The 25,136-nt window shown below is 41.8% G+C and overlaps 2 protein-coding genes across 9 annotated transcripts in view; one reads left to right on the forward strand and one right to left on the reverse strand.

Annotated features, from left to right (window-relative positions):
- The window catches only part of ATXN7 (ataxin 7), a 154,100-nt gene extending 152,719 nt beyond the window's left edge, over positions 1-1,381 (reverse strand). For all 4 annotated transcript variants that reach the window (XR_007404312.1, XR_007404311.1, XM_049098228.1 and 1 more), the window contains exon 1: positions 1,234-1,381. The gene's annotated coding sequence lies outside the window, so the exon portion shown is untranslated. The remainder of the gene's footprint in view (positions 1-1,233) is intronic.
- Positions 906-24,822, forward strand: THOC7 (THO complex 7). Of its 5 annotated transcripts, XM_049098231.1 has the most exons (9): positions 2,769-3,319; positions 3,403-3,554; positions 17,238-17,355; positions 18,339-18,466; positions 18,770-18,856; positions 21,205-21,262; positions 23,027-23,093; positions 23,175-23,244; positions 24,272-24,822. In XM_049098231.1, exons 4-9 carry the CDS (start codon positions 18,358-18,360, stop codon positions 24,337-24,339), a joined length of 459 nt encoding a protein of 152 aa, XP_048954188.1. In that variant the 5' UTR covers positions 2,769-3,319; positions 3,403-3,554; positions 17,238-17,355; positions 18,339-18,357; the 3' UTR covers positions 24,340-24,822. The 5 variants fall into 5 exon arrangements, with proteins under 5 accessions (XP_048954189.1, XP_025312254.1, XP_048954187.1 ...); XM_049098232.1 differs by lacking the exons at positions 2,769-3,319; positions 3,403-3,554 and adding an exon at positions 906-954; XM_025456469.3 differs by lacking the exons at positions 2,769-3,319; positions 3,403-3,554 and adding an exon at positions 1,420-1,589.
- Positions 24,823-25,136: the final 314 nt, after the last annotated feature.

A 25,136-nucleotide genomic window follows, 5' to 3' on the forward strand; every position in this document is an offset into this window, starting at 1 on the left:
AGCCAGTCTTATTTTAAGGCCAGGGGGGGCTTCACACCCTTGAGGAGGGCAAATTATACTTCAGAATCTTCAAACTGATTTGTTTGTTTGTTTGGGGTGGTGGTGGTGGTAGTGGTGTTATTTTTTCGCTTGTTTTCGCCTTTCTGCCAAAAGTCAAAGGTGCTAACTGTTGAGAACACCACTGAAGAACAGGGCTGGAGTTTCGACTCCATACACGTGAATAAAATCTCGCAGATGCTGATCTCCGGGTAGAGGTTCAACACGTTTCACTGCCATATACGTTGGCATTTACGACTTCTTCCTCTTTGAAAGGACCGGAGAGAAAACTGGGAGAATGAACCCAAGTTTCCCAAGGAACCAGAAAAAAAAAAAAAAAAACAAAAAAACCCGTCCAACTCACTTAACTGCTTCAGCCCGGATGTGAAGAGGTGGGGGGGGATCCTGGGGGGGGGGGGTCAGGAAAGTTGGGCAATAACTCCACAAATCAACCAAAAGCGCGGCTTGGAACTCAGACAGGCTTCCTGCAGCTTATGCAGCTCCCTCCATCTACCCCACTGGAGATCCCGTCAGCGGTGCCGGCTGTCCTCTCCTCTCGCCTCTCACCACCTCGATGTCGCCGTTTACGAGAAACTCATCCAAGTTGAAGCAAAGTGACTTTTGGGAAGAGATGCCGCCGTGACCTGCGCGCTGCTCCGGAAATGTGTCAACTCGGCACACACCAGGCAACGCTACTCCAGGGGCACCCCCCCACCCCCCACCCCCACCCCCCCCACACACTGCACTTTCAACTTCCCCTTAAGACGGGGACAATCGCATAGACTTTTTTTTTTTTGGAAAGTCAAAGAGGAAAAATATATAATAATAATAATAATAATAATAATGGAGCAGCCCGGCCGGGCCACGGACGCGCCCTCCGCGCCCCGGGGGCAGCCGCTCCGCCAAGTCGTCCTGCAGGTCTGCAAGTTTCTCGTGGCCCCGGTCGCCGAGCACCCGGAGGGGAGGGGAGGGGAGGGGAGGGGAGGGGAGGGGAGGGGGGGCTGCCCCGACCTGGAAGCGGGGGCCTCGGGCTCGCCGGCCGCCCCCGCGCGAGTGCCCGCGTTCGAGCCCCGCCCCGGCGCGCGTGGGCGCCAAGTCCGCAGGAACCCGCCCCCCCGCGCGCCCCGCCGTGCCCCCCGCCCCGCCGCCCCCCGCCCCGCCGCGGCCGCCACCCTTCCCCGGGCCGGGCGAGCTCACCTGGCGGCAGGCGGCGGCCTCCGGGGCGGCCTCTGGGCGTGGGCCGGGCGGGGGGGCCGGGGCTGCAGCCGGGGCCGCCGCCGCCCGCCGGCCTCGCCCCCACACGCGCCGGCCGCGGCCGCCCCCGGGCAGTGCGGGAGCGCGGGGAGCGCGGGAGCGCGGGTCCCGCGGCGGCGGCGGCGGCGGCTCAGGCGGCGGAGCGGGCGGAGCGGGCGGCCGCGGGCGCCGCCGCCTCCTCCTCCATGGCTGTTTACCCGGCTGCATTGTGGGAGTTTGACCTCCGCCGCCGCCAACCGCCGCCTCAGCCTGCGCCGCCGCCGCCGCCGCCGCGCACGCCATGGGAGCCGTGACTGACGGTGAGGCCTGCCCCGCCGCTCCCCCAGCCCCGCGGGCCGCCCCGGACCCCGGCTCCCCCCTCGGGGCCCGCGGGCGCCCGGCCTGGTGCTCGGAGGCCGCGCGGGGCTCGGGGCGCGGGGACGGCTCCCCTGTCCGCCCCCCCGGGGCCCGCGTGCGCCCGGGCCGCTCCTCGGGGCGCGGGGAGGCTGTGCCGGGGGCGCGCGTGGGGCCCGGGAGCCGCGGGCGGGCGGTCCCGGGAAGGGGCCCGGGCGGTCGGCGGGCACACGGGGTCGGCGGAGTGGCGAAGGGGAGGAAGCGGGGGCCTGCGGGGCCTGCGGGGCCTGCGCGGCCGGCGGTGAGAGGGCTGTGGGGGGGCGCCACGGCCCGAGCCGTAGCGGTGCCGGCGTTCGGAGGGGGACCCTGGAGGAGCCTTCTGCCCTGTCGGGAGGGGCAGCAGCCCCAGACCGCGCCGCGGATCGCGACAGCCTCGGGGGGGGGGGGGGGAGGGGCCGCGCCCCGCGAGGACCGCCGCGGACCGCGCATTGGGAGACCATCAGGGAGTGAGTGTGCCCGGCCTGGGGGAGAGGAGGCCGGAGGCTTGTCGGTGCGTGTATCTGTGTGGGGGACGCTGGTTCGCGGGCGGGAATCGGAGGACGGAGACTGGGTTTGTGGAGAGGGAGGGCGGATCCAGGCGTGCGGAGACCCAGGGACCGAGGTCGGAAGTAGACTAGGGCGCGGGGCGGGGCGGGGCGGGCACGGTGGGCACCTGGAGCGAGCGCCTACGAAGGTTCCAGCGGAGGAGGAAGGAAGTTCTTTAACACCTGGGAAGGGCACGTCGGGGGCGCCGTGTTTATCTGAGGAGCCAGTGGCCGGGAAGGGTAGATGCTTCTGAATAGTTGGGGGGCAGCAGGCAGGATCTCCACTTTAAGGAGCCCGCAGTGGGAAGTGGAGTAGCGGGCCTAAATTCATGGTAAGAGGTAGTGAAGTGCGAGGCTCGTAAAGGTCCAGGACCTTCGTGGGAAATTTCAACTTTGCCTCATTCCGGTTTTATTTGTCCTATCTAGGCTAGGCCTTGCTTGGGATCAGGGTCCAGTAACAATAGGCAAGACCTACCCCCCCCCTCCCCCCTCCCCCCCCCCCCCCCCCCAGATTCCAGTCTGGTGGAAAGACACCTTGGATAATCAGTTTCAAGGGTGGCAAATGTTGCTGCAGGGGGGAAGTACAAGGTTGGGAACTGTAGGCCTATGTCACAAAGCTTGCTTATCCGTCCTCAAAGATCAGCTTCCCTAAGACAGTTACTTTTAATCTCATTTTTAAAGAATGAATAGTTGTAGTTGGACCGGTGTTCCAGGTGGGGAACCACTTGTGCAAAGGCCCCAAAGTGTTGAAAGAACTCAAAGATGATGAATATTGGCTAGAAATTAAGAAGTTATAGCCAGAGATTTCTGAGGCAACAGGAAACGGGGTTTTTGTTTTTTTGTTTTGTTTTGTTTTTGTTTTTGTTTTTGTTTTTTATTCATAGAGACACAGAAAGAGGCAGAGACACAGGCAGAGGGAGAAGCAGGCCCCATGCAGAGAGCCCGTCACGGGACTGGATCCCAGGTCTCCAGGATCACGCCCCGGGCTGAAGGCGCCACCGGGGCTGCCCGGGAAACAGTTTTTAACATTGGTGTGGTGTGGTCAGAATTGCATTTAAAGGAAAAAAAAAAAAAAAAGAACCCCGCTACGCTCCACTAGGTGAAGAATGAAAGTAAGGGAAGAGAAGAGTTAAGTTCTAACATTTATGCTCATCATGTGTCAAGGAGTGTTCTAATTGTTAACTCCATTTTACAGATGCAAGGATGCAAGGAGGTTAAGCAACCTGCCCGAGTTCTTGCAATGAATAAAGTATAGAGCCTGAGCTCAAAACCAGGCAGTCTGGCTCCAGAGTTCATGTTCGTCACTATGGTGCATCTGGTTGCTCAGCTACTGCTGCACTAGTCCTAGTAAGAGATGATGGGAATGGATGTGAGGGGAAGGGCTGGTGGTTAGTCCAGGCTTCTGTCTAGTGACTGTGTGATTGTGCTACCTCTCTATGTATTCATTAAGGTAGGGTCAACACAGGAAATGGGAAATGAGTTCTAGTAACTGTATTAACTTCAGTCAAATGCCCCCCCCCTCCCCTCTACACACACACACACATCCTTAGAGGCCACAGGAGACCCCACTCTCCCCCTTATAAGCTGTCTGACCTTGTATAGGTTAATTAACCTCTTTGAGCCTCAGTTTCATTCTTTATAAATGGGGATAAGAACAAAATCTGGGGCACCTAGGTGGCTCAGTCGGTTAAGGGTCTGCCTTCAGCTTGGGTCATGATCCCAGGGTCCTGGGACCAAGCCCCACGTGGGCTTCTTGCTCAGTGAGGAGCCTGCTTCTCTCTTCTCACTCTGCCCACTTGTGCACACTCTCTCTCTGTCAAATAAAAAAATAAAACCTTTAAAAAAAAAAAATCTCAGGGTTTTTTAAAGGTTTAAATGCAATAAAAGTTGTAGTGGTTTGCGCTGAGTCCAACATACAGTAACGTTCAACAAACACTATTATTTTTAAGATTTTATTTATGAGACACAGAGAGAGGCAGAGACATAGGCAGAGGGACAGGCAGGCTCCATGCAGGGAGCCCGATGTGGGACTCAATCCCGATACCCCAGGATCATGACCAGAGCCGAAGGCAGGCACTTAACTGCTGAGTCACCCAGGCGTCCCAACAAATACCATTCAATGTAAGAATTGGTCTATTTCTCTTTCCTTCATTTTCCTTTGATGAGGACTGTGCTTTTTTCATCTCTGTATTTGCACAGATTGATTGCCCTTTTCTGCCTGGTAACTGCCATTTGTTCTTCAAGGCCCACTTCAAATATTCATCTCTTCCCTTTTCTAGAACAAGTTAGCCTTTCACCTGTTAACCATATTATTTTATATATATTGCTGTTGTAGCCCTTAATACTTAATCCATTTAAACGACATATTCTAGACAATATTTAAGGCAGCTCACCATAATGTGAAAACAAAAAATAATCCATGAGGAAATAGGGCAAAAAGAGCATTGAGAGGAGGGAAGACAAGAGGAAGTTAGAAGTAGGGTAATCCTGAAAATGCAGTGGGTTAAATCTGGTGCATTAAGACAGCCAGAAGTAACTCTTGTACTAATTCGTACCAACAGGCAGGACATGGTCCACTTGTGATCTTGTGTACATGAGAGAAGGCAACATTAGTTACACAGGACAGACACTTTCTGATTTTTTTTTTTTTAAGATTTTATTTATTTATTCATGAGAGAGAGAGAGGCAGAGACATAGGCAGAGAGAGAAGCAGGCTCCATGCAGGGAGCCTGATGTGGGACTCGATCCTGGGTCTCCAGGATCACACCCTGGGCTGAAGGCAGATGCTCAACCACTGAGCCACCCAGGTGTCCCCACTTTCTGATTTAAACACTGAAGTTAAAGTTGATATATAGGGTACGCATAAAGAAAAGCTAGTGTCGGGATCCCTGGGTGGCGCAGCGGTTTGGCGCCTGCCTTTGGCCCAGGGCGTGATCCTGGAGACCCGGGATCGAATCCCACGTCGGGCTCCCGGTGCATGGAGCCTGCTTCTCCCTCTGCCTGTGTCTCTGCCTCTCTCTCTCTCTCCTCTGTGACTATCATGAATAAATAAATAAAATCTTAAAAAAAAAAAAAAAAAGCTAGTGTCGTATCCTTAACCTCTTGATGATCATAGGGCTGTTTCTTGGCACATCCCTGGCTAGGTCAAAGAAGGCTCAAGAAGAGCATCCGAAAGCCAATAGGTCAGGTGGTTTAACTGAACACTTCTGTTGCTCTGCCTTATTTCAGAACAAGGTTTTTTTGCTAATTGGTTTTAAGAATACTTAGGTTATAGAAGAATGGACAAAGTGTAACTTTGTAACTTGTGCAGGCAATCCTCTGTAAACATGGTTTTCATCAACTGGGATTTTGGTAAATAAGCAGAAGTGGGACGCCTGGGTGGCTCAGTGGTTGAGCATCTACCTTTGGCTCAGGGCATGATCCTGGAGTCCTGGGATCTAGTTCCGCATCAGGCTACCTGCAAGGAGCCTGCTCTTCCCTCTGTCTCTGCCTCTCTCTCTGTGTGTCTCTCATGAACAAATAAATAAAAAAAAAAAAAAAAGAAAGAAAAGCAGAAGTGAGTAGTGGGTATGATTGATCAACAATATATTGCATACCTTCTGGGTCCAATTCGAGGTGCTGTCTACAGCAATAAACTACCGAGGAAGACCCGGCTTCTGCTTGGAGGACAGAAGCAGTAGCATGCAATCAAATAATAGTTAATTTCTGATAAAGAACCTAACTAAGCTCTGAAATTACCTAAATTCCGAGAACAAACTGGATGGAATATGAAAGACCACAATGGAAGAGGGCTGCCAACAGTCAAGTATGATGACCTTTCTGAAAAGTGACCTTTAGAGTAAGGCCTGAAGGCATCACCCCTGCGAAGAGTCCAGGAAAGGATTCTGGACAGGTTACAACTAGTGCAAGGGCCTGAGGCAAAAATAAGTTCTGCCCTGTAGAGAAGATAAGGAATAAGATAAGGGGTGGTATCCTGGTGGGTCAGGATGAGTGTGATACCAAAGGAGACGTAAACAGGAGCTTGCCCAGAGCCACCTAAGCCATGGAAAGGAGGTTTGATTGTCTTCTGTGGGTACTTAGCTATGATTGGAGGCTTTTAAGCAGAAAAATTAGTAATCCCATACTTCTTTTTGATCATTCTAGGTTGCTGTATAGGGAATGGGTTTTAGGAAGGTAAGAATGGAAGCTGGGAGGCCAGTGAGAAGTGTTTTGAGAGTCAAGGTGGGTTTGGATTAGGATGATGGCAGCAAAGACAGGAGTTACAGTCATCCTGCAAAGTTCTTGAAGGAGTACCACTACCTGTCTCGAGCTAAAAGGACAGCTGATGTCCTATTTCAAGTTTGAGGTACCTGGCAGGATGCTGTCCCCTCGTAATCCTTGCCTACCAGTTTGCCTATCTAATCGGACTAGGACTTTTGGAGAAGTTCTTTATTCCCTGCACCCTGTACAAAGACACTTTGGTTAATTTGAGGAACTGCCCACCTCAGAGGGAGGGAGAGAGAGACATGATATTGTCATCTATGGATCCTGAACTGTAGATATTCTCACCAACACTGCCATCTTATAGGTGGAAAAATAAAAGGTCCTGGGAAGTGAGTGACTTACTGTCACATAGCTAGTTCTTGGCAAAGCCATTCTCTCTCCTCCCAGTTGCCAGCATTATGTTGTCACTGTTAAACTATGTTTACAGTTTGTATTTTGTATGTGTTAATTTAAAGGTTTTTTAAAATTATTCATGAGAGAGAGAGGCAGAAACACAGGCAGAGGGAGAAGCAGGCTCTATGCAGGGAGTCCAATGTGGCACTCGATCTTGGGACTCCGGGGATCACGACCTAAACCAAAGGCAGACACTCAGCCACTGAGCCACCCAGGCATCCCAATTTAAAAGGTGTTAAACGGTGTTAGACCCTGATAAAAACCATTTCAGAAGCATTTTTTTTTTTTGAGAGAGAGAGAATCGTAAGCAGGCTCCACACCCAACTCCAGCCACCACAAGGCTTAATCTCATGACCTTGAGATCGACCTGAGCCGAAATCAAGAGTCAGATGCTAAACTGACCCAGCCACTCAGAAGCACCTTTTGCAGTACCAAGAACACTATGTACATACATCAGTGTGCCAGAGCACAGATGGGAGATGAGAAGGAGGTAGCTGGGAGCAGAGTATGACTGTACATTCCATTGAATACAGCTTGTTGGTTTTGACAGTATTTTTTTTTTAATTGAAGTAAAATTAGTATATAACATTAGGTTCAGGTGTATAACATAGTTTGATATCTGTATGCACTACAGAAGTGATTGTCATGGTAAGTCTAATTACCATCCATCACCATACAATTGACCTTCCCTCATTTCGCCCACCCTCCAAAAACCCTGTCCCTCTAAAAACACCTGTTTTTGTTTTGGTTTTTTTGGATTGTTCATTTGTTTTTTCAATACCACTTATAAGTGAAATCATATGGTATTTGTTTTTCTCTGACTCGTTTCATTTAGTATAATACCCGCAGAGTCCATCCATAGTTTTACAAATGACAAGATTTCCTTTTGTATAGCTGAGTAATATTCTATTGTATACATGTTTTGAGTTTTTGATTAGAAAGTATAAGGCTTGAATATATGCTTGTTAGAACTTGAGATAATTGTTTTTAACATGCCTTTGAACAATGTGACAGAATAATGGAACTGGACTATGGCTTTCTAATAATGTGATTGTGTATCTTGCCCTACGGCAGAGCTGACCTTCTCATCTGCAAAAGGAAGATAATAATACATACTTTCTAGGGTTTCTTCAAGGGTGAGGTGTGATGATATAGGTAGAGCACTTCAGAATTGACTATTTAATCTCTTGTCCAAACTAGGACACTCTTCAGAGTGAAAGGAACAAATAAGATGTATGGTCCTCAAATAGGAGTGTATAAATGCTGTATAAGTGCCTGCTGCTGCTGTTACTCCTATTTCCATTGCTGATCCAATGTTAATTGGACATTTGTGGTCACGGAGTTTGTTTGGCTTTTTCTTTTTTTCACTAGTGCCAATGGATTTGACCACTTGGTTCTGTTGGCTGTGATCCCAGCACAGGGGTTACTGATGCAGGGCAACTATTAAGTAATGTTTCTTTAGCCAAGATAAATGGTTCCTCAAAGCAAGATTGGAGTTTCAACCTTGACTTTATTAGCTCCACACTCTAAACATTTAAGTAAGTCTAGAGAAAAACAGAAGGACCTGAACACTATTTTTCTTTTTTTAAAAAAATGTATTTAATTTTTGCTTAAGTAATTGACTTGGACATTACCATGTATTTAGACTAGCCTTAAGTATTTCATGAGAGATCAATATTTACATGGAGAAAGCAAACCATATTATTTACTGTTCTTTCCACTGCCATTTTGTGACTTAATATTGTTGGCCTTCAAAATTGTTTTAGTGATTTTAAGCTTCTTGAAAGGAGGGGCTACGTGTTATTTTACCATAAGTAATCTAAAGCAATGAGCCATAAGTAATTCAGCTTAATAACCCATGAGCAGTGGTGATTTAATGATAAATCTAAAAGGAATCTGCATGCACACTGTTTTTACATGGCCCTAGTCTCTCCTCTTGTCATAAGTCAAGCCAGTTTTTTTTCCTAACACATCATAGATTTATTAAAGAACATAGAATAGAGCTTACAATGTAGAAGAAACGGAGAAAAATAACTAAGAATGACCGATAAGCTCACTCTCCAGATAACCAGTATTGGTGTTTTTTTAAAAGAAAAGTAATGTGTGTCAGACAATTCAAGAGAAGACGCACCAAGTGACAAGTGAAAACCCTCCCCTCTTCACCTTCTATGGCTAATCCTTCTTCAGAAGTAATCACTATAAACTGGTCTTCAGTGTACCTTTTCAGAATGATTTTTAAGTGCCTGTAAAGGGTGAAAAACACCTTCTCTGGTGCCAAGCTTGTTAGTTTGAGTCTCAGCTCTACTCCTTACTTCCAGGGACATTTAATTTGAGTAACTAACTTTCAGTTCCTTCACAGCTAAAATAGGGGTAACAATATCTATAGGGCTGTTGCGCAGATTAAGTGTGTTTATATGTAAAAAAACACTTAGCATATTGCAAGCATTATGTATATATTAGTTGGTTGGCCACTATTTATATATACTTTAAAATTTTATGCAAACATTTACACACTCTTCTATGTGTTATACTTCTGTAATCATTATATCTTAGAGCTCTTTATACCTCATTCTTTTGTATAAATGTGTAGTGTCCTATTATATTTTTTAAAATTCTCAGGTTACCTGGGTAGCTCAGTCAGTTAAGCGTCCGTCTTCAGCTCAGGTCATGCTCTTAGCGTCCTGGGATCAAGACCCATATCAGGGGCAGCCCTGGTGGCCCAGCGGTTTAGTGCCGCCGCCTTCGGCCTGGGGTGTGATCCTGGAGGCCGGGAATCGAGTCCCACGTCGGGCTCCCTACATGGAGCCTGGTTCTCCCTCTGCCTGTGTCTCTGTCTCTCTCTCTGTGTGTCTGTCATGAATAAAGAAAATCTTAAAAAAAAAAAAAAAAAAAAACCATATCAGGCTCCCTGCTCAGCAGGGAGACAGCTTCTCCCTCCCCACCCCATCCCCTCCCACACCCCCGTCGTGAAGGAATGCTCTCTCTCTTTCTCTCATATCTTTAAGAAAAATTAATTCTCCACTAAACATTTAGTTATGTCCAGTTTTTTACTCTTACAAGTAGTATTCCAATGGAGATATTTGTATAGATGTCTTCACATACCTGTGGGAGTAATTTCTAGAAGACAGGTTAAAGAATATATGTACTTTTTATTTATTTTTTTATGTTTTTTTTTGTACTTTTATTTTTGATGCATAGTGCTACGTTGCTCTTAGTAGCCAACTGTTTCAAATTCATCCTGTCTCAAAGTGTTAAATAATTTGTTGTCCCTTCCCATACTTTTCAGTTTGGATCCATAGTGTTTAGGAACACCAAGAAAAAAAAAATGGTGCATTTCCAGGCTAACAGAATTATTTGCTAAACTGCTTTTAGAAAGGAAATGCTAATCTTCACTGGTAGGTCACAGGATTGCTCTTTCCTAAATGCAGGTGAGATTGCTATGCTGTGAGGTCTTGCAGTTTCGGGAGGCCGGTTTGAGGGTAGCTTAGCCCGAGCAGGAGGTTACATTAACCTTGAAGTTCTTGCTACTGGTTGTCAAGCTTTGACCTATCCCTTAAAAAGGAAGTTTTGAAAGTTGGCCTACCATTATCTTCCAAATTGTTTTCCTTTTTCCTCTTTTGAATATTTCCTCCAAGATGTTCTGAAAACTTGTTTTGTAATCAAGGTCTTAATAGCTCCTGTGAGGGAATAACAATGATGGGTTTTTTTTTTTTGTTTTTAATGATGGGTTTTGAAAGGAATGTTAGTCGAGGTTTATGAGAGATTGTCCTTTCCGTGATAAAATGAGAACACAGCTAAAATGGCAGTGTCATCTGAGACCAGAGGCTTGGAGAAGGAGAGTTGGTCTAGTGACTGTAAAGCAGTCATTTCTTCCTGCCTCTCTGTTTATGGAAAGTGGGGTATTAAAAATCTAACTCCTTGAAAGGACTTTTTGAGGCTTATTTAGTGACTTAGTAATCACATATTTTTTCTAGGTATAGGTCAGCATATAAGACAAAGATCTAAAATGTATCCCAAATTAATGAGCAAATGTTTGCTTAATGAGCATACATGTTTCATAACTGATTTTAAATTGATTCTGAATAGCAGGCAGACATTTGATGGGTATAATTACAGTACAACTCTAACTGAATCCAGTAGGAATTCTTCCTACAAGCCTAAAATCAGGTGGAAAAGCAGTATTCTTGGGGCAGATGTTAGGCATTTGGGGTTAAAAGCTTTTCCAGATGGCACTGATCCTCATAGTCAGTAAAGAAAGCAATCATGATGACTAAGGAATAATATTGATAACATCATTAAAAGAGTTTCTAAGCCATGCTTACTGTTTTTGTAGGGTGGGCCAAGGCCTGCCAGAATTAATAATATTAGTATTTAAGTTGCTTATAGAGAGCTTAAAGAAAGATGATGATTTATGAAGTCATATGTTTTAGGTGTGTTTGGTCTACTGCTAATTGGTGAGATACCATTAAAAATGATAAAGCTCATGTCATCTGCATTAGGAACCATCAGCAGTCGTTCTTTACATTTAAAAAGGTTAGGCTGGGCAGCCCTGGTGGCTCAGTGGTTTAGCGCCGCCTTCAGCCCAGGGTGTGATCCTGGGGACCTGGGATCGAGTCCCACGTCCGGTTTCCTGCAAGGAGCCTGCTTCTCTCTCTGCCTCTCTCTCTCTCTCTCTCTCTCTCTCTCTCTCTCTCTCTGTTTCTCATGAATAAATAAATAAAATCTTTTAAAAAATAAAAAGGATAGTCTGTTTTCAAACTGCCATCTTTACCTTTTGTTTTAACTTTGTTCCTGCTGGAGCAGTGCTCTGTATTTTATCTGGTTATTTCAGAGTTTTTTATTACCAGAGAATCATTTAGGCAACAACTCTCTATACTGTGTTACTTACAACATGATACTGTGGCTTTACAATATGAAGCTTGAGACGGAATCAAGTTTGGGAGAAATCTTACGTAGGCAAAACTCTGAATACCAAAGTACATAATATAGATCTACACGGTTATACAGATGTATCTATATATCTTTAAATATACCTTTCACGGTGTTCACTCATTTTTTTAACGTTTTCAGGATGATACAAGTTGTGGATTAAATTTAACATAAATATACGGATAGCTGTTTTTGTTTTGTTTTGCTTTCCCATCAAAAAGGCCTTGTGCTCCTTTATATAGTTTCATTCCCATAAAGTTTCACAGCATTCCTTCATAGTAAATATGTTATTCCCATTTTACAGATGAAGTGAAATTTGGTGTCCCCCTCCCCCCCCCCATCAAAACACACACACAAAGTAAAGCCTATATGGACTAACCAGAACGTTGGCCCCACTTTCTGACCTTGGCCCAGGGGTTTGGCTATGAAGAAAGAAATGCCCTTGGAGGGAAGAGGGATAGGGCTGAATTGGGAGAAGGACTTGGGACAGGGAATCTCTGGTGCTACCAGAATTGGACCTACCACACTCCTACACGTGGCACCTTGGCATCAGCCCCTGCCTTTTCCTAACCTAGTCTCTGTTCGTCCTAACCTGCCCCAGGACTTGTGATTCTAATTTCTTACTTTCATGCCATTTTAGCTCCTACTGCATGTGCTTTGGAAGCCTTCTAATAGATTCCCTGCCTTTAGGCTTTTCCCAGCTGCAGTCCATTTTGTACATTGCCATCAGCTTAATCCTCCTAGAAAATCCTGCTCCTAAATCTTAAACAACTCTTAGCTGCCTACCGGCAAGGTCCAAGTCCACTAGTATGGCATTCACTAGTGCATCTCCCACTTTCTGACCTCTGTCTTTTTGTCCTTAGGTCCCAAGATCTGTCCAACCTTTTTAATGTTCTAATGTTCACATGTTCCACATCCAAACTTTCATTTTCCACCTCTACTAGAGCTCACAGCTTTCTTCTCCCTGCCTGGGATAGGGACAGGGAAGGAACTTTAGCTTGCTTTTTAATGTTTTTCCTCTTATTAAATATTTATTTATTTAAATATATTTTTAAGATTTATTTATTTGCAGGGGGAGGGGCAGAGGGAGAGTCTTAAGTAGACTCCATGTTGAGCACAGAGCCCCACTCAGGCCCTGCGATCACAACCTGAGCCAAAATCAAAATTTGGAGGCTCGACTGACTGTGCAAACCAGGTTCCCCAAAGATTTTATTTTTTTAAATAATCTCTATACCCAGTGTGGGGCTCTGACAACCCCAAGATCAAGAGTTGCATGCTCTACCGACTGAGCCAGCCAGGTGCCCCCCCCTTTAAATAGCTTTATGAGGAATAATTTTATACAAAGAACTACATATTTAATATGTACAATTTGATACATCTGCACATATGCAGACACCTGTGATACCATCATCATAATCATAACTTTCTTTTATAAACAACGGCTAACAGATTGTGAGTGCTCATATGGTTCAAAAGTCAAATAATACAAAAAGATAGGTCCCCATCTCCCAGCCTGTTCTCTATTCCACTTACACTGACCCTCTCCCTTGATAACCCCTTTTATTTCTTGTATCTCATTTCAGGGTATTTGTATGAATATAAGCATATATTCTCATTTCCCCCCTCATTTAAAATCCATGTGTGAAAGGAAACATGCTATACATACTGTTCTTCACCTTGCTCTTTTATCAAGTTATCTTAAGTGATCTCTGTATAAGCACATAAACATTTCCTCACTCTTTGTTTTTTCTTTATGGCTTCATAGTATTCCATGATATTCTTGTACCAAAATTTATATAGTGCCTGGTTCATGGACATAGTCATATTGCATACAGGCAAGCTTATCTAGAATTGTTGGGCCAAAGGGTATATGTTCTTTGAAGTTTAGGTAGATGTTGTTAAAATACTTTATAGATTTCTTGATTGATGATTTTTGTAAAGATGTTATTCTATTTTTATTTATTTGAGGGGGGGGGGAAACGTGAGGAGAGGGGGAGCAGAAGGAAAGGGACAAGCAGACTCTGTGCAGAGTCCAACATAGGGTTCAATCACATGACCCTGAGATCAGGACCTGAACAGAAAACCAGGAGTCAGATGCTTAACCAACAAGTCACCCAGGCACCCCATTGATTGATGATTTTTAAGTATGAAATGAGCGCCCAAATTGCACTTGCCCTGATTCCCCCAAGCCAAAAGTTGCTGTCCTCCTAATCTCTTTTGGTGCATTTCTGCATCACTCACTCAACAATGCTAGCCTCCTCTGCATGTGTGTTCATATACATGTTATTTCTCTACCCAGAGCGAAAGAGTTCAGGTCTTTATCTCACATCCTCAGAACCACTCCAGTACCCTATGGACACATGTGCTCATGGATCAAGTATTCATGTCTTTTGTACAAGAAGAGAAATCTCTGCTTCGGACCTGAAAATAAGATAGTTGCCTGCTGGTCCTTGTTAGTGTTTTATTGAAACAAAGCTCTGGGCAGCCCAGGTGGCTCAGTGGTTTAGCACTGCCTTCAGCCCAGGGCGTGATCCTGGAGACCTGGGATCAAGTCCCATGTCGGGCCCCTTGCATGGAGCCTGCTTCTCTCTCTCTGCCTCTCTCTCTGTGTCTCTCATGAATAAATAAATAAAGTCTTTGGAGAAAGAAAGAGAGAGAGAAAGCTCTGTGGAGGGCAAATAGTCCCAGGCAGGCACCACAAGTCTAATTTAAAAATATTTATTGACCACCAGAAGTGTAAAGACCCATGTGAAAGGTTGGAGAGGAAACAGAATGAATAAGACATAAGGTCCTCATGAACCTTTTCCCCAAGGTTATTTGGCCTGTACAGTGTTCTAAACACTTTTCAAAAACTTTTATAATTGGGATATTGCATATATAAAAGTACATAGATATTTTTTTAAATACTTTATTTATTTACTCATGAGAGACAGCAGAGACACAGGCAGAGGGAGAAGCAGGCTCCATGCAGGGAGCTTGACGTGGGACTCGATCCCGGGACTCCAGGATCACACCCTGGGCCGAAGGCAGGCGCTAAACCGCTGAGCCACCCAGGGATTCCCAAAGTACACAGATCTTAAATATGCAGCTGGAATGATCGCAAAATGTGCTTGAAACATTTTTAGTTAGTCACCAAAACTTAAAAAGCTCTTGAAAAACCAGCAGTGGTAGTAGTTTCCCCCTTAGGGTATTTATTCTCCAATTTTGCTGTTCCCTATTATCCCTGGTCCTCAATAGAGTAGGATGCCCAGGTATCTGGGAGGAAGATGGGGTTTGTTCAGGGGTGGGGTATGGGAGAGCAAAGATAAGAAAACGAGAAATTGAACAAAAGAAAGGAATTGAACAGTGTCAAACATCAGACTGCTCACCTGCTGGAGATTTACTTTTAACAAAGTTAAAGCATATGTGTAATAAAAAAAATTCATTTTCTGCATTTTAATCTCTTTGAGAACTGTTTTGTCTCAGGCTCCTCAAATAACATTGTTGGTGGTCAAAAACTGAAAGTATTAGTTTGTATTTTAAAAGTGTAAAATTAAAATAAGTGATGAATCGATAACTTGAGCTGCCTGTCAAAGCCATGACTCTGAGAACAAAACCCAATTCTAAAAATGTTTATCTGATGTCACAGAACAGATTTTAAAACTGCAGCCACCTGCCTTCCAAAAGTTTATCTCCACTGCACCTGCACTCAAAAATACTTCTGCCTACGCACAGGAACTATTGTTTAAAGATTTTGCTGTTGATTCATCATGCAGGCTCTCCAGGAATTATTCACACTTTAAAATTCATTTAAAAAAAAATAATGCATGCACGTGGTGAAAAGCAAACACAATTTGGTGAAACGATACAGAAAATTAAATTTTTTCTCATCCTCTCTGTAGTCCCTCTCACCAGAAGAAACCACTATCACCAGTTTTTTGTGTTCCTTCCAAAGATATTCTGAGTACACACATACATGTGTGATGTGCACATGTGCATCCACATACATACACAAAGCCTCCTCCTTTTCTATACAAATGGCAGCAAACTGTGTGCTTCTCTGCACCTGTTTTGTTTTCATTTCACTTCATGTACCAAAGGAGATTTTTTGGCAGCAGTGTATACATCTACACTATTGGCTGCATAATATTACATTATATGAAGTTTTCATAACTTAACCAGTCTCTTATTGGTACATGTTTAGGTTTGCAGTCTTCCTACTACAAACAGCACTAAGAACATCCCTTTACATTTATCTTTGTGGTTGGGTACACATGTTATCTATGGGACGAATTCCTAGAATTGGAGCTCTGGGGTCAAAAAAAAGATATGTGCCTTTTAAATATTGTTTGTTATAGCCCATTTGCCCCACAAAGAGCATACCAGTTTACATCTCATCAGTGTAAGTGCTGTTTCTCTCAGTATCCTTGTGAATGCTTTTTATTGGGTATTTTGATCTTTGCCAAACTGATAGATGAAAATTATGTTTGGGGTACCTAGGTGGCTCAGTTGGTTAAGCCTCCAACTCTTGGTTTTGGTTCAAGTCATGTGAGCTAGCTGCTTAGTGGAGGAGTTGGCTTGGGGATTCTCTCCTGCCCCTTTCCCGGCATGCTCTAGCTCTCTCTCTCTCTCTCTCTAACGTAAATAAATAAATCTTTTTTAAAAATTATGTTTTCTTGGGTTTCAGTATGCCCTTTCTCTTGTCATGATCCAGCATTATTTTGTCCAGCAAGAACACTAGCTCAGGGCTGCCAGACAGGCAGATTGGAGCTCCACTTATTACTCATTGTTATTATATGCCCTTTGATTTCATTTTCTTTTTCTTTCCCTTGGAGCAAAGTGAGACAAACATGTTTAAAAAAAAAAAAAAAGTCTTCATGGGGAAAGAAACATCACAGATGTAATAACTAAATTACTCTTTTTTTCCTACAAATCCATTCCCATTTCTCTGACCCATCTCTCATTATTTTCACCCAATCTGCCACTACCTCTTTCACATGTTTTCTTTCTGTGCCTTTTACCACTACCTCACACTAGTCAGAGACAGGAACAGTTCAGCCTTCCTTCTGTGTGAACATGTTTTTCCAAAAGTTCTCCAAGAACCATAGTCTTACTTCCTTGATGTTACCTGAAAACTATTTCTACTCAGCACCCCAGCAGAAGATTTCCAGTTCTGTGAGCACAGGTGATAACCCTGATCCCTAGTACACTGCCTGGCACACAATAGACACTCAATAACTGTCTTTATAGTGACATAAAAACATATACATAAATTGTAATAAAACCTACATGACCTAAAATTTGCCATCTTAGCCATCTTAAGTGAACAGTGTAGTGGCATGAAGTATATTTGCATCTCAGTGGTTTTCTTTTAGATAAATGAATAAGTTGTGATATTGGTTATTTGTCCCTGAAAGTTAACAAGAGCCAGACCATCATTTTAATTCACATTGTTCTTCCCTCCAGACGAAGTCATACGGAAGCGTCTCTTAATTGATGGAGATGGTGCCGGAGATGATCGAAGAATCAATCTGCTAGTGAAAAGTTTCATTAAATGGTGCAACTCCGGGTCCCAGGAAGAGGGGTATTTCATCTCACTGTTGTTTCTATACCAATGTCCTGATGAGAGTTTAAACCAATAGACGGGCCTGTCAATATTTCAGATTTTCACTCACCTTCAATGTCCAGTGGAGGCAACTCTGGGTTCATCCAAGTATAGATTTTTCTAGCCTTTATTTCTCTTCAGAGGCCTGCTTTATGTTTATTAAAATGTGCAGAAAGTGTAGTGGTAAGAAACAAGCATTAAATTCTGGCTCATTAAGCTGGTCACTTTTAGCAGAGAAACATTTAGTTAAATAAAATATCTAAATGAAATTTTCTCTTTTCAGGTTTTTTTTTTTTTTTCTTAAGTAAGCTCTAGGCTCAATGTGGGGCTTGAACTCACAACTCTGAGATCAAGAGTTGCCTGCGCTACCAACTGAGCCAGCCAGGTGCCTCAATTTTCTCTTTTTTAAATAAGCTAATAAAAAGTTGCAAGATTTTATATATATTTAATAACTCTTTTTGCCTTAGAAAAATTTCCCTCACTTGAATTAGCTTTTCACATAAATCATTATAAAGAGTGAAAAAATTGTGAGAATAAGAAATTATCTTGATTAAAAGATTTTAAAAAGTGGGACACCGGGGTGGCTCAGTGGTTGAGCATCTGCCTTTGGCTCAGGTCGTGATCCTGGAGTCCTAGGATCGAGTCCCATGTTGGGTTCCCTGGGGGGAGTCTGCTTCTCCCTTTAAAAAGTTAAAAATAAATAAATTTTTAAAAAGTATTTTAAACTTATATTGGTAAGAACAGCAGGCCTATCTTTGCACTTGTAATTAAAGCAGTTTATAAATTCAAGTACACCACATTAGGAAAAATTAAACATAAATGAAAGATATTCTAAATTATTTTAAATAAAGCAAATGATTCAGAACTTGATAGGATTTAATTGGTAAATCTTTGCCTGTACTAGAATGGTTCAACTTTGGTATTTCACAAAAAATCTTCATTCTGTTTCTCTTTTTCATTAGATACAGCCAGTACCAACGTATGCTGAGCACACTGTCCCAATGTGAATTTTCAATGGGCAAAACTTTGCTGGTATATGATATGAATCTCAGAGAAATGGAAAATTATGAAAAAATTTACAAAGAAATAGGTAAAGAAATGTAAATTAATGTTTCCATGTAATTTTAATTTTTATGGTCTAAAGGAGACAATATCTGCTAACATTTTTCTTTGGTTAGTGGTAAAATAGTAACAATGACAATATTAATAGAACATTGTAAACGTTAGCTACAAAACTGTAGTCTGGTATGATTGCAGTACTTTGGGTTATAGCTGTTTTTTAAATACCAGCATCTATTTTATTAGCAATGGAATTTAACACATTTTAAAATTGAAAATGGATGAAGATTATACATGTTGTTACAACTATTTTTAAAAGAACCTTTTCGTATAGAATGTAGCATTGCTGGAGCACATGAAAAAATTGCTGAGTGCAAAAAGCAAATTCTTCAAGCAAAGCGAATACGAAAAAATCGCCAAGGTAAGGGTTTTGTGGGATTTAGTGTGCAAATACTTTATTATTGAGTACTATTTTCATGCAGTTTTTAATGTTGTGTGGTAAAATCTTCAAGAATCAACCTGCATTATTAAAAAGAATTAGAAGCTAAACTTATTCTTTAAAACTGTATTATTATTTAAAATGGATGAGGAAGGCTATGCTGAAAAACTGTTTTTTTTTTTTTTTCTGGATTGTACTAATTATCCAAATATTTCTTAAATATTCTTTTTTTTTTTTTTTTTTTAACTGTCTTCAGACCCCTTTGCCTAAGTCATGGTATGGCTAATCAGCAAAGGCAATTCACATAAGTAAATTAGATGTTTGTTATTTGTTTGTTTCATGGAGTTACTTTCCAGAAAAAAGAAAAGAATTTAAGCTCAGTGAGTTTTTATTAAGTACAAAACAAATGAACAGTTGCAAGCTGCCTAAATATCTAATAAGAGAAAGGTTAAAATTTAGCTTTGTCCTGATCTCTTTTGTTTTTTAATTAGGGTAATGTCCTCCTTGCAGTCCATAAAAACTATTTCAAAATAATTTTAATGGCCAGGACATTGCTCCTCCTAGAATGTAAATGGAAAGAAAGGAAGATAAAAAATTAAAAAATATAATACAAAAAAATAATAATAATACATAATCACAATTGTGACCTATATATGAAAAACTAGAAGGAAATGGAAAATGTTAAAGATTATTTTGGAGCTGTGGGTTTTTATGGGTTAAAAAGACCATCTGGTCTTTTTTCCTGCACTGATCATGTATTATTTTGTAATCTAAAAAAAAAAAAATTTTAATCACACTTTTATTGAATTAATATGCTGATTTCCAAAACAATAAATTTTACTTTTTAATGAGCCAATTAAGATCTTTGGTTCCTTATTTTAAAAAGTTTGGTTTTGGGGATCCCTGGGTGGCTCAGCGGTTTGGCGCGCCTGCCTTTGGCTCAGGGCGCGATCCTGGAGTTCCCGGATCGAGTCCCGCGTCGGGCTCCCGGCATGGAGCCTGCTTCTCCCTCTGCCTGTGTCTCTGCCTCTCTCTCTCTCTGTGTCTCTCATGAATAAATAAATAAAATCTTTAAAAAAAATAAAAAAATAAAATAAAAAGTTTGGTTTTGAACTTGTCCTAAAATACAAGTGGTCAAGTTTGGTGGCCAATTTACAGCAGGATTTACCAACTTATTTGGTAATTATTATCAATCTAAAATCATTTGAAAAGGTTTCACAGTGTTTTTCTCAATTAGTTGAGGCTTTTAAATGAATGCTGCCATTCATCAGGTCAAGGTTAACAGGAAATAACAGGGAAACTTGGAAGTCTCAATGGAAAAGAAAGGAATTTTATCATTTCTGAATTTTAAATCGTTTCTAAGTTGCTGAAGTCTTTACCTTTAGAATGAGAATGAGAAGTATAATTTGCTATTGCTAAGATCTGAAATGAATGGTAGGATATATTTACCCTGCAGATCTTTTCTTTGCTGGGCAAATAGTAAGAACTTCTTTAGAATCGGTGCACTTAATGATCAATAAATAGCCTAAATTCACTTATACTATGCTGGCCTCTTATATCCTGCCTAAGGATAAGTCAATGGAAAAATAGAGTGGGAGCAAAAGTCCTTGTTTGGAACAGTTTTGAAATCATGCACCATTTTAGTTAGAGTTGAACCAAGTGATATTGGCAGTACTCTTTCCATCCCTCAGTGTTTTTGGTTTTTTGGTTTTTTTTATAGTCATTCTGCATTTTATTTCCAAAACCAGTAATCATGATATAGTTTTCCATATTTTTTGACATTTAGCTTTTTTTTGTATATTTTTTATTGGTGTTGATTTGCCAACATATAGCATAATACCCAGTGCTCATCCCATCAAGTGCCCGTCACCAGTCACTCCATCCCCCCGCCCACCTCCCTTTCCACTACCCCTTGTTCCTTTCCCAGAGTTAGGAGTCTCTCGTGTTCCATGACCCTCACTGATATTTCCCACTCATTTTCTCTCCTTTCCCCTTTAATCCCTTTCACTATTTTTTATATTCCCCAAATGAATGAGACCATATAATGTTTGTCCTTCTCCGATTGACTTCACTCAGCATAACACCCTCCAGTTCCATCCATGTCAAAGCAAATGGTGGGTATTTGTCATTTCTATTGGCTGAGTAATATTCCATTGTATACACAGACCACAGCTTCTTTATCCATTCATCTTTCGATGGACACCGAGGCTCCTTCCACAGTTTCGCTATTGTAGACATTGCTGCTATAAACAATGGGGTGCAGGTGTCCATTTTTTTCATATCCATGTTCAAAGAAACCTTAATTTGTTAAATATTTTTATATCTTTCAGAATATGATGCTTTAGCAAAAGTGATCCAGCACCATCCAGACAGGCATGAGACATTAAGGTAAGTTTAGAGTTTACTTTGAAAGGAACTATCTTTATATATAAATATTTACATATTAGTCTATGTATTCCATTTTTACAGAAGTACATAATTTGTTTCAGAAGGAGGGGTTCAGATCTTCCAAATTACATATTCTATTACCGCTTGATTGAATTTTTTCCTTCCTCTGATCTTACTGTCTATATTCTAAATTAAATGCATATAATATATATCAAACAAAAATAGATAAATAGAATGTGGTATGGTTATATAATAGAATACTAAATGACTGTTTATTTTTTTTTAAGATTTTATTTATTTATTCATGAAAGACAGAGAGAAGCAGAGACATAGGCAGAGGGAGAAGCAGGTTCCCCGTTAGGAGCCTGATGCAGGAGTTGATCCCAGGACTCTGGGATCATGACCTGAGCCAAAGGCAGACGCTCAACCACTGAACCACCCAGGTGTCCCTAAATGAGCAATTTAAAAGAGCAAACTAGATACACACTATTTTTTTTAGATACATACTTTTTAAACTCAGATCTCAAAAACATAATCAGTGAAAAGAAAAACAGAAGATGTAATGAATTTTAAGTTACTCCTAAGTCTCTGTAACACATGCAGAATAATAACCATTTATAAAAGGTACCCACCATTATATACTGATACCATATATTATTTAGAGAAACAAATATATGTATGGAAAAGGATTGGGGGACACTTGGGTGGCTCAGTGGTTGAGCATCTGCCTTCAGCTCAGGGCATGATCCCGAAGTCCTGGGATTAAGTCCCACATTGGGCTCTTCACCGGGAGCCTACTTCTCCCTTTGCCTATGTCTCTGCCTCTCTCTGTGTTCTCATGAATAAATATATATATATATATATATATATATATATATATATATATATATATATAAAGGATTGAATGATATAGTAATTGCGTGAGTAGGGAGCAGAGGAGGAGAAAAGGTCTGGTATAGAGGACAGCCAATAAGGTTCTAAGAAGATTTCAAGTTAATCTGCAATGTTTTATTTCTTTTACCAAGGGAGAAAAAAGAAAGAAGACAGACATTTTTTGTCAAATAAGTATGATAAAATGTTAAAAGTTACCAATTCTTGGGGTGTGATAATCTATTATCTGTGTTTTCCTATGTTTTAAAAATTATCAGGAAATTTGATTTAATAAAAAAAAGTGCATACTTAGAATTTAAGAAGAGATCATCCCTAGCTTGAAAGTTTCATCATGGGGACACCTGGGTGACTCAGCAGTTGAGTGCCTGCCTTCCGCCCAGGGCATGATCCTAGAGTCCTGGGATCAAGTCCCGCATTGGGCTCCCTGCAGGGAGCCTGCTTCTCTCTCTACCTATGTCTCTGCCTCTTTCTCTCTGCGTCTCTCATGAATGAATGAATGAATGAATGAATAAATAAATAAAATCTTTAAAAGTTTCATCATAATGGGGTATAATAATTTCTTATCCTTTTTTTTTTTAAGATTTTTTATTTATTTATTTATTCATGAAAGACACAGAGAGAGAGAGGCACAGACACAGGCAGAAAGAGAAGCAGGCTCCCTGCAGGGAGCCCAATGCGGGACTTGATCCTGGGACTTCAGGATCACACCCTGGGCCAAAGGGAGGCGCTCAACCACTGAGCCACCCAGGCAGTCCCATTTCTTGTCCTTTTTTAAAATTTTTAAAATACTACTTAGTAACTAAAAAGTTAGGTATTAATTTTGAATTCTGTTCCCCCAATTAGCAAACTATAATACTGTTTTATTATTTTCAGGGAACTAGAGTCCTTGGGAAAAGAACTAGAGCATCTTTCACATATTAAAGAAAGTGTTGAAGATAAGGTATTTGCACACATATATTAGTCTCTGTAACATGTATATGTGTATAGATCAATGTGTATTAATTTTTTCTCATTAATACAGCTGGAATTGAGACGGAAACAGTTTCACGTTCTACTTAGTACCATCCACGAACTTCAGCAAACACTAGAAAGTAAGTAGAAATAGTCACAGTATGAATATTTATAATGACCAAGGAAATTACTACCCATCCAGGCCAGGGATTGGTTGCTATTTCTACCTGACAGGATTTGATCATAGGCAGGGACTGATGACCATGCAGGTTTCCTGTCCTTCCCCTTTACAAATGGGACGTTTTAGACTTTTAGGTGATCCAGGGCCGTGCCTTTTAAAATATACGTCTTATTGAGAGTGTACACCTTCAGTTTCAGAACAGAAGTATATAGCTGGATGATGTTAGAAAGTATTCATGCTATTCAGCTTTCTGTTAACCACCTTTGAGTTAAAATACACATACAGTGGTTCATATTTAGAAAGTCAAGGATGATAGATTTGGAACTCTTCTTGGTTATTATAGTTTATTGCTATGAAGTAACAATTCAGGACCCAGGCAGGCAGTGGTGAGTGAGTGAAGTAATTAGTGCATAAGCTCATTTGCATAGTCAGTGAATGGAAGGTGCTTTGGGGAACTGGAGACCTGCTCCTTGTATTGACTGTCTCCAACTGGAATTTTTTTTAAGATTTTATTTATTTATTGACACAGAAAGAGAGAGACAGAGACACAGACAGAGGGAGAAGCAGGCTCCATGCAGGGAGCCCGATGTGGGACTCGATCCTGGGTCTCCAGGATCACACCCCAGACTGCAGGCGGTGCCAAACCGCTGTGCCACCGGGGCTGCCCTCCAACTGGAAATTTCTATGTTACATGACCTCTTTATTTTTTTTTTTTATTGTTTTTAAGAAAAACCTAAAACCTAGATTTTTTTTAATGTATCCTATCACATAGATTTTACATTTTGAGTTAACTAATGAACACCAGCAACCAAAACAGCATTTTTAAAACCAAACACTGTGTGAGCTGATGACAGTCATAGGCTGCCATTTTGCCATTTTTGTTTCAAATATATCACCTAATAAAGGATAAAAATGTTGTCATGTATTCATTAAACATATAATTTAAGCAAATTTGACTGAAGTTTCATGGTTCTTCTCAATTGCAGATGATGAAAAGCTCTCAGAGGTAGAAGAAGCTCAAGAAGCCAGCATAGAAACAGATCCTAAGCCATAGACAAGCTAATCGTTGACCATTCCCAAGAATGTGGAAGTAACAGCATGCGCCTAGTGTGTTTAGAATTTGTTGTGTTCTTGAGATACTTAAAGTTTTGGCAGTAAACTACTTTCCTGTCAAATATTAATGCACAGTTCATTCATATTTCTTTACACAAAAGAGAAAAACTTCAGTATAGATTTGTTTGTATTGGGGAAGCCCGGGTTGCTCAGCAGTTTAGTGCCGCCTTCAGCCCAGGGCGTGACCCTGGAGACCCGGGATCGAGTCCCAAGTCGGGCTCCCTGCATGGAGCCTGCTTCTCCCCTGCCTGTGTCTCTGCCTCTCTCTCTCTCTTTCGCTCTCTGTGTGTGTGTGTGTCTCTCATGAATAAATTTTTTAAAAATTCTTTAAAAAAAAAAGATTTGTTTGTATTGAAATGTCTTTTTTATTCTTAAAAGAGGAAGCAATACCCAGAAATGTTTAATAAAATGTTTTCAAGCCAGATATGTTTGTGTTTGTGTTCATTAGTATTCTAAGTAGTTTTTAACTGGTGAGACTGGCTTGCTTATAAAATAAGTTAAAGATTGTGAGAAAGTAGCATTTCTAGGATATGCGTGAAAAAAATGAGTCAATCTGGAAATTGTTAACCACCTTTGAAAATGGAGTTCATGAACAGACTTTGTGAGGGCTGTGAACTTGTGAAATTGTATACAAAGTGTTGGTGATATGTGCTTATCTGGGGAGAGGTTTCCTGATCCTCATATTCACAATCAATGGTGTAAGAGCTAATCACAAGATGCAAAATAAATCAATATACA

Source organism: Canis lupus, chromosome 20 (assembly GCF_003254725.2).
Source record: "Canis lupus dingo isolate Sandy chromosome 20, ASM325472v2, whole genome shotgun sequence".
Lineage (NCBI taxonomy): Eukaryota > Metazoa > Chordata > Mammalia > Carnivora > Canidae > Canis > Canis lupus.